This window comes from Amaranthus tricolor, chromosome 4 (genome assembly GCF_026212465.1).
Source record: "Amaranthus tricolor cultivar Red isolate AtriRed21 chromosome 4, ASM2621246v1, whole genome shotgun sequence".
Classification (NCBI taxonomy): domain Eukaryota; kingdom Viridiplantae; phylum Streptophyta; class Magnoliopsida; order Caryophyllales; family Amaranthaceae; genus Amaranthus; species Amaranthus tricolor.
In genome coordinates, this window is record NC_080050.1 from 23977516 (window position 1) to 23986940 (window position 9425).

At 36.5% G+C, this 9425-nt stretch overlaps 1 protein-coding gene across 1 annotated transcript; it reads right to left on the reverse strand.

The window, feature by feature from the left end:
* Positions 1 to 580: 580 nt before the first annotated feature.
* On the reverse strand, positions 581 to 7214 carry LOC130810627 (N-glycosylase/DNA lyase OGG1). The gene is made up of 3 exons (XM_057676760.1): positions 6400 to 7214; positions 2792 to 3002; positions 581 to 1209 (listed from the first exon to the last, which is right to left on the reverse strand). The coding sequence occupies exons 1-3, from the start codon at positions 7116 to 7118 to the stop codon at positions 994 to 996; spliced, it is 1146 nt and encodes a 381-aa protein (XP_057532743.1). The 5' UTR covers positions 7119 to 7214; the 3' UTR covers positions 581 to 993.
* Positions 7215 to 9425: the final 2211 nt, after the last annotated feature.

Genomic DNA, 9425 nt, shown 5'->3' on the forward strand with positions numbered 1-9425 from the left:
TCGTGATACACAGAATATTGTTCAGGATGAAGATGATGCTTTAAGAGATTTAAATAAAGGAAAGTCTATCCTTCCTCCTCTTAACTAAGTTTGCTTCCATCGTCTTTAATTTGTCTCCACAATACATTTTAAGTGACAAATTATGTATTTTTACTAATCTTTGATTTGATTTAATCATATTCAACTTCTTTATCTATGGCGTTGTTATTAATCAATTTAAGCTATTAACAATTTCCTTTTATTGAGTTCTCTATGTAATTTCATCTGTTTTTATTTTTAATTGCTCTTTGTATCACCTTTGGTTGGATAAGAGAGTTTGCAAGAAGGAATTATTGGTGTGTTTGCTTGGATTTCAAGTGAAAAAAAAACATTTGAAGCGTTACCTCAATCTTTCTCTTTGAATTAACTTCATTTGTTACAAATACAGCTACAATTACTTTTTAGCAAATACAAACTTGTTTTGGAGGAGATGAAGTTAAAGAAGGTTTTGATAACCAGTCGAAAACCACAACACATCTGTTCTGGAGTTTGTGACACTAATTCAAAGAATAAACATATGATGGATGAATGTAATAACGCCTTTGCAACATATTGATATTCTAATATTTTTATTGTAAACTTATTAATAGAAGTATATAAAACAATATTATGAAATTCGATAGTGTCTCTTGGGGGACCGCGTGCATAGCACACGGCCCCACAACTAGTAATAACAAATGAGAAGGTACAAACTTGGGCCTTGGTCGTCACATGTCAACTTCTTTTTAAAGCTTAAAAATTTTAAATTGTTGAAAAATCCAAAATTACAAAAAGTACACAAATTTTTGTATAAGACGGTCTTACTGTAAGACATACCTCATACTTGAATTAAATAGCCTAATAATAGAAACTTTTAGCTTATGGGCTTCTTGTTTTGAAGTCGTCTCACCGTGACACGGTCTCATGCAAGACAGGATGCAAAAAGTATTACTCAACACAAATTCTTAGCTTGACTCAGAGACTTGAAACTGACTTATTCTTGTCAATCTCAGTGCAAACTTGCGATGATACGATGGCCTTTTGAGACGGCAATTCAGAGACAAATAGAAGGGTTTGAGCCCAGCCAGCATACTTCCCATATCTAGTTACAAAAGCTTCGGCTACACGATTGCATAACTTCGGTGTCAGACGAACACCTGCAAGCTCAGGTATCATCTCCCTCGTAGCAATCTGCTCAGTCAATAATTAATCATTACCCGAGGCAGAGAGTAGCTCATGCTTCCAAAGTGATATTATCTACAAAGATTTATAAAATTCAAAGAAATACATGTACCACGTCGTGAGACGCAAGGGTGACATAACACAAGGTACAGAGTGAGGCGTAACGGCTTTTTTCCAAAAAAATATGCTTTTTAGTTCCTTTTGTGCATCCTGCCACAAGGCGCATGCCTATGCATGTCACAATCATAGTGTAAAAACAAGACCGCAACGCATCGTAAAGGCCGCGTTGTGAAGATTTTCATACGGACCAATATTTCTCGCGATGGAAAGGTGTAACAAAATTGCTTTTTGGACAGTATCAAGGGATATCTTATAAATAGACTAATATTTAGGCGTTATGATAACCGTGTCACTCCAATCACCGTTCCGTAACTGCGATCGTGACTGTTACCGCATTTTTACACTATGGTCACAGCCTCTACACCACATCGCCCTTTGTCTATTGCACAACTAAAGCATGCCCTCAAACTACAATTAGGGCATGTTGTGTCGAGTTAATTTTTAGCTCAATTCGATTCGGTCCAATTTCAATCCAAATGCGATGGGCAACGCAAGCCAAACACCTACCTTATATCTTGTTGTACGTAAATTTACAAGCACACAGTGCAAACCAAGGTCTAAGGGTAGACCTAAAGAAAATAGGGTAGACCTAAAGAGAAAAATTGTAGCTTCGGTGCTAAAGTAATCAGGGTACGGTAATATCAGTTGTAGGTCTAGCAATTCAGATTTCTGATTAAAAACTTTGGGTTCGACTTTTGGGTTGGTTTCACCTATGTGCAACCATATAGATAACTTTAATAGACATGATATAAATGCATAATATAATGAACTGAGTCAGATCGGAATGAATTAGGGTTGTCAGGTTCTGTTAAAGTTGGGTTAGGTTCAACAATATTCTTGATTATCCTTAATGCTCTAATGAAATGGCTAGGATCAAAAAGTCCCAACACCGTTGTTAACTTGATCCCGTCTCAACTCAATTGCCATCATAATCATTATACATTAATTTTATCATAAGATTAGAAATCACCTTCCATCCTCCAAAAGTGAGGGGATGTCAGTTTAAGTTGTTTATCGTCTCCATATAACCTATCTAGCAAAAACCACTAATTTCGGACGTTTTTAGATACATCCCAAAGCATCTCCGCGGTCCCCATCATGTACCCATATCTTTCCCTAATCATAGAATGCTAGTTGCCACCCAGGAATCATACCTATGCCACTACATTGAATGTGCATCACAAAAGTAACCACCTTCACCTCAATAATAGAGTAAGCGTTTAAAGAGGCTAACATGCGTGGGTGATAAACTTATTTGATATATTCTAATGCTTATCATCATGTGAAAAGTAATTCAATGTCCAAGATTCCAAAGTTACATCAAACTCCCAAATGAAATCAACCACAAGTGTCCTAATTTGTCAATTTTGATGAGTGATGCAAACAACATATCAAAGAGGTTTGAAGATTCCTAAATTGTCAATGAAAGAGAAGCCAAAATCACTTAACAATAAATAGCTTGAGCATTTACCTGCCAAACATGAGTGTCAACAGGAACTGCATGATGTTGATCCAGAGAGAAGAGAGCTACACAAGATGCCACCTTTGGACCCACACCGGGCAGAGTAGAGAGAGAATTTATTACATCTTCCAAATCCATTCCACGCAAAGATGAAAGCCACTGAGCACCCCCTCTAGGTTTCATTTGCAAGGCTTTTATTGTGTTGACGATGTATTTTGCTCTTTTATCATAAAAAAATAGCAAACATAAATAGTTAGTCAAACCACAAACAATAACATGAAAAAAGTATTCTAACAAACTTACAAAAGAATCAAGATTCAAGAACATAGTTCGATAGCCATGTACCAAACACCACCACCCTTACCTAAAAAAGGGAACGCAAAAGATGCAGAGCTATATAGGTAATTGTTGATAAGATGATCATCTAAAGGACACAAAACATAATTTTTTTTAATGATAAAGTTATTGATTAAATAAATACCAAGATACAAGATTAGGGATAAGGCATCCCTAAAAAAAGAAGTAAATTACATTTTGATACTCCATTCATTCGTAGACATCATCTATAGCAAAATCTAAAACCAAGCCATTAGTGTAGACCAAAACGTGGTTAAAAACTTAGCTCTCTTTCAAACTACATCTAATGGAAGAGCTCTATCCTAAAAAATTCTACTTTTTTCCATCCAAACGGTCCAAAGAATGGAAAGGAAGCAACAATTCCATATAGGCTTTAGGTGAACCTTAGCTCCAAGAATCTTATTTAAAGGAAATCTTCGAATTTCAAAAGGCTACATCCAAGGCTCTCCACTTATGCTAAATAATCTATTCCACAAGTTTCTTGCAAACTTGAAGTAGAAAAAGAGATGGTCCATCTTCCATGTTATTAAAAAATATCATTAGGAATTGGGAGATGATTGAGGGGTTTTTTTTTTCAAGTTCCCGATCAAAAGTGTTGAATTCTATGTACCTTGAACACAGTCGGCATCTAGCATGTGTCCAAATGTCCAATTCAGCAATGCTTAAAATTATTGGACACGGCGACAGTGTTTGAAATTTGGACACAGACACAAACACAATTAATGTTGAAAAAGATAATCTTTACAATTACTATTAATTTATTCTTATTTGTTCTATTACAAATTTTCAAAATAAATATTTAATAGTGCCTCAAAATAAAGAGTTGTGAATATTTAATGTTAAATTAATTATGGTGAATTAATTTTACAAGCACTATGAAAGCTAAAAAAACACTTGGCTAATAGAGCAATTTATAAGTCTATAAATTTCACTTATTTAATTTAAAAGTCAAACAACAATATAAAAACTAAAACAAAAAGAAGAAAGAACATTGAAGTTAAAAAAAAAAAAAAGTAAAGAGAAATTAAAAAAAAAAAAAAAACGAGGCACATGAGTAACTCAAGGATGTGTCACCGGATTTCGAATCTTCTTGTCTAGAATTAGGAGGGGCAAAAGCACGCTAAAATTGAAAGAACCTCAAATATAGATTCACAATCTATTTCAAATGGGTCATCTATAAAGGAAAAGAACCAAGAATTATAACTTATAGAATATAAGCATAAAATGAGGCAAAATAAGCATTATGTCTAGCAGTAAAGTTATATAATTTAGGAAAGAGGACTCTAAGAGGTCGAGGAACGACCCAACTATGCTCCCAGAATCTAACCTTGTCTCCTTTTGTATTTTAAGACTCGTACAAGGTAAAAATTTAGAATGTTCCTAAGAAATAGCCTTCTATAGGTTACGAGCAAGCATATCCCATCTAAAGCAAGCCACATTTGCTTTTAATAATCTTATGCCAAAGCAAGTGTCTACACAACCATTTTCCAAATAAGGCATTGTTTATGCCCCCCAAATCCCCAACTCCTAGCCCTCCAATTTCTCTAGAAAGCTTCATCTTATCCATCCAACCAAATAAAGCATTTTCCAAATAAGGCATTGTTTATGCCCCCCAAATCCCCAACTCCTAGCCCTCCAATGTCTCTAGGAAGCTTCATCTTATCCCATCCAACCAAATAAGGCATTTTCCAAATGAGGCATTGTTTATGCCCCCTAAATACCCAACTCCTAGCCCTCCATTGTCTCTAGGAAGCTTCATCTTATCCCATCCAACCAATGATCTTATTTGCATCCCCAACTCTTGCCCATGTGATGTCTTACACCATTTTCTCATTTGATTTTAAGAATTGGAAGACGCCTTGAAGAGGTAAAGGGAATCATGTTCAAGCAGGATTTGATGATTGAGTCTCAAAGTGAAGAAGGCCTTTTTCCACGCGTCGAGTCTCCTAGATATCTTTTCCAGGATGTAGAAGCAGGAGGATTTTTCCTTAGGGATAAACCCAGGAGCAAACACAGATATGAATTCGCCATGTCTGCAGCACTAGAAGAACATAAATTGCAAGTTGAAAGTGGTGACCACAACCATCTCAAGTCTTGAATCCTTGGTGGACTATCATGCTCCAAAAGGAGTATAAGCCAGGAGTTTCTGTTGAAACTATGAAAAAGAGAACCATCACCAAAAGGCTATACTCAAGGTGTGTTATTGAGGGCTTGGTGCTATTATAGAACTTGGAAATTGCAAGTCATTCAGAAATATAATTTGATACCCAGAAATTAAAGAAGCTTTAAAAGGACTGCTTTCATAAAGTCAGGTAACAGTTCAAGAAAACTCAAAAAATAAGGGTACACCAAGTTGAGGTGATATCAAAGAACACAGCCAAGGGTGAGTCAAAGGCTGCAGTCGAATATGGAAAGTCCCTAAGCGTGGACATAGAAATGGAATGCAGCAAACTATTCATCTTTCTATGCATGATCTGCATTGAGTTGAAAACATTACAATTTTAGGTTTCTATATTTTAAGCAGCAACATATTTCTATGAGTCTCCAAAGTTTAAATTTATCTTAACTAAGTGGGATTTATATCTTATAACTTAAGCATACATGTATTCATTACATTCTAAAGTGTTTGCATCTTTTAGAATGTATCGTTTGCCAATAAGGTTGCTTAAAATATGAGAATAGTGCTTGTAATATAAACTAATCCTAAGAAGATGACAAAACTCAGTGAACTGACATCATAAAAAGCAAAAATTTGATTTGTGGCAAGAGGTGTAAAGGCAAGTATATACCAATAAATCAAGGGAGCTGATCGAGGAAAGGTTGGTTTATATTTGACAATATAAACTACAAAAGATTCATTTGGTCTTGACACCGTTTAATACCTATAACCAGCCCATCTTGTATGAGACCGTCTCACCGTGAGACGACCTAAAAATGAAGTTCATAAGCTAAAAGTTTTTATTATTGGGCTATTTAAACCATGTCTCACGGTGAGACCGTCTGATGCAAGAATTTGTGATAACCCATATGCCCCCTAAATTCGATGGCTATTACTAAGTCAATCAAATACAAATACAATATCTAAACATTGGGCTTTGGCTAAGCATACACCAAGCATTTAAAAAAAGAGAGGGGGGTAATCTTCAAAAATTAGGAATGCATAGAAACTATAAACAATTAATTGCATCAAAGACAAGTGATCTGAGTTTAAATTTCTGAACCAATACTACTACTAAATGCGCAGTGATAGAAAAACGAACCTATAGCCAAAGCCAGCTTCCCTAAGCTCTTCTTCTGATACCATGGCCAACCGCTCCAATGAGGGAAACTCGTAAAATTGAAACCCCTCAACGATACCCACAAATTGACCTAATGACGAAATATAATCAACCATCCCAGTAATTCTCTTAATGTTATTATTAGATGTACACAAGAACTGAATAAGGCATTCCAACGGATCCTGTCTAAGCACACGAGCACCCGCCAAATGGAGAGCTAGCTCAGCAAACCTCTGGTCAGAAGCCGAAAAATCCTCCCACAAATCAGTTAAACAAATACCCATATTGAGAAAATCAAGCAATGCCAACCTAGAATCTTCCTCGTTGGAAGCTGAAGCAGCATGAAAATGGTACGCAACATCACCATTATCGAGGTGTTTTAAAGACACCAGATAAGACTTAATAACGCCAGTGTATTGAAGAGTCCCTGTTTGCTTCCATCTAAAGGTCTGACCGGTCGGTAATGTGAGGGGTAAAGATAGCTCTGATTTGCACAGATTGAGTGGTGTCCATTTCTGATTCTGGGTTGTTAAGTTTTGGATTTTGAGGGCTTCGGAGAGAGATTTTCTTGCTGAAACAGCTGCTGGCTTGATGTTTGTTTTGGTTTTGGTGAAATCAGAGATGGGTGGAGTTGGGGGCGTAGAGGAAGATGTGGGTTTAATGGCAGACAGTGGAGAAGAACAGGGTCGCCGTCGCTTCATTAGAGTCGATGTTCAATTATCACTCTGTCTGTATATACTCTAAGAAATTTAACCAATTATAACATGTTCGTGCTTTTTATTTTATCTTCATCCTAATCTTAATGAATTGATAAAAATGTTCTTGAATTTAAAATTTGTATAAAGCACTTCAATCTCACTCAATAACATTTTTATCACTCTAAAAACACTAAATCAAAACTTAAAATTTGTTGAGCTAAAGCTAAGAAATTCAAAACACGAAAATAAGTCGAAGTAAATTTTAATCGAATTTATTTTAAAAAAATAAATAAGAAAGACGAGTCGCGCGCAACTCAACTGCGGCTGAATCGCACAAAACACGCGACTGGACCGCGACTCAGTCGCATGAAATACGCGATTGAGCCGCGGTCCAGTCGCATATCTTGAGCGACTCAGTTGTGGTTGAGTCGCGCCCGACTCGTCTTTCCTAATATTTTTTTTATGATTTTTGGCTTTTTATATGTTATTAATTAATTTATTTATTTATTATTATTATTATTATTATTATTATTATTATTATTATTTTACTTTTTTTTTAAATTAATAATGATAATAATAATAATAATAATAATAATAATAATAATAATAATGATATTAAATTATATAATATATTAATTAAATTTTTATTAATTTAACTTATTAATTTAATAATATTTATTTTAAATGTTTATTAGTTTATATGTATGAATTATATTATTTGTTAATAATTTATATTATTAAATGTATATTAAATTAATATTATTAATGTAATTAAAATTAATCTTTTTAGTGTCGGGAATTTATCAATGTTAATTACGTAATCGTTTCCAATCATGAATTAATATGGTAATTAGTTATTATTTTTTATTTATGTAAACTAACTTAATGTAATATTTTATTATTTTAATTTATTATTAATTAGTTAATTTAAATCATCAAAATTATAGTAAATGACTGGTAACCAAGGAAAAGGAAAGTATTTTTTTTTAGAGGCATGTTGAGCGAAAATAGTTCTAAGCCGACCTTATTAAGAGGGGACCCTCATGAGAGGGGGGTTATGGGTTCAGCTAGGCAGGAAGAGGCAGCCAGACATAGTCAGGCCCAACGTTCGAGTACGCTGCACCAGGTGCGTACTCATTTTGAGAACAAGACGAGCCTGCTGAGTGATTCCGGGCGCTCCAGTGATGAGGATAGTGACTACGAAGGCTCTGTTGGTCAACCAGTTCATTGGACGGTCGTGTAAGGACATGCCGGTAAGTTTACACGGGCAGGCCCTAGTACAGCAGGCGCTTCTGATCATGCAGAAGACAGCCAGGTTGACAATGCGGCTCCACGGGGGAGGAAGCACCAACAGTCCGCAGAAACGGACTAGCTGATAACATCACCCCAGCCCGCTTGATACCCAGCTACGAGGGGCACATAACTAAGGTTATTTTTTAGGGCTCTGAGTGTACGCCTCCGATTTTGGAGTGTCTTACTAGGAAGAAGCCGTTGGAGGCGATCATCAGATTGCAAGATATGTATGATGAGCTGTATGGAGTTTTACCTGCCACTCCCCTTGATCGTCTGTCATACATTATGCACCAGCACATTGATAGTGCTTTAATTACGGCCTTTGTGGAGAGGTGGCAGCCGGATACCAACACCTTCCACATGCCCTGGAGGGGATGACAACTATGTTGCACGACATGCAACGCATTTTAGGTATTGGTATTGAAGGTTCACTCCCTGCTGAACCCGCTGATGGTGAGTGGAAGCTCGCGCTGGCCGGTCTATTTGAAGAGCCCATGTCTGAGTTGCGAAGGAAGGGGTACTTCACTAACGGGAGCATCAACGTTGGTGAAATTATGCACATGTGCCACCGGTCTCAGGCTTTAGAGATACAGTGTACAGCCTATTACATGGCTATTGTGGGTTCAACACTGATAAGACTAAAACTGGGATGGAACCTCACCCCATACTTACTGTGAATGCCGATCAGGATGAGATTACTTGGGGTGTAATGACTCTGCCGTATTTGTATCGGCAACTGGGTATGGCGTCTAGGGCTGGGTGCAAGACTAGTGTTGGTTGTCTTACATTGTTACAGACATGGATCTACGAGTACTTTCCGGTCTTCCACCCCCATCCTCTTCAAGCTGATGTGCCTAACAAGACGAGGGCTGAGATGTGGTCCACGTGGAAGCCAGTTCGTGAGCTCAGCAGGCTGAGAGACTGTTAGAGTATATTGGACTCCATGAATGACACTCAGGTTTTGTACATCACATCACACATTGTTATACATTTTATTTTAATTTTAGGTTATTTTGT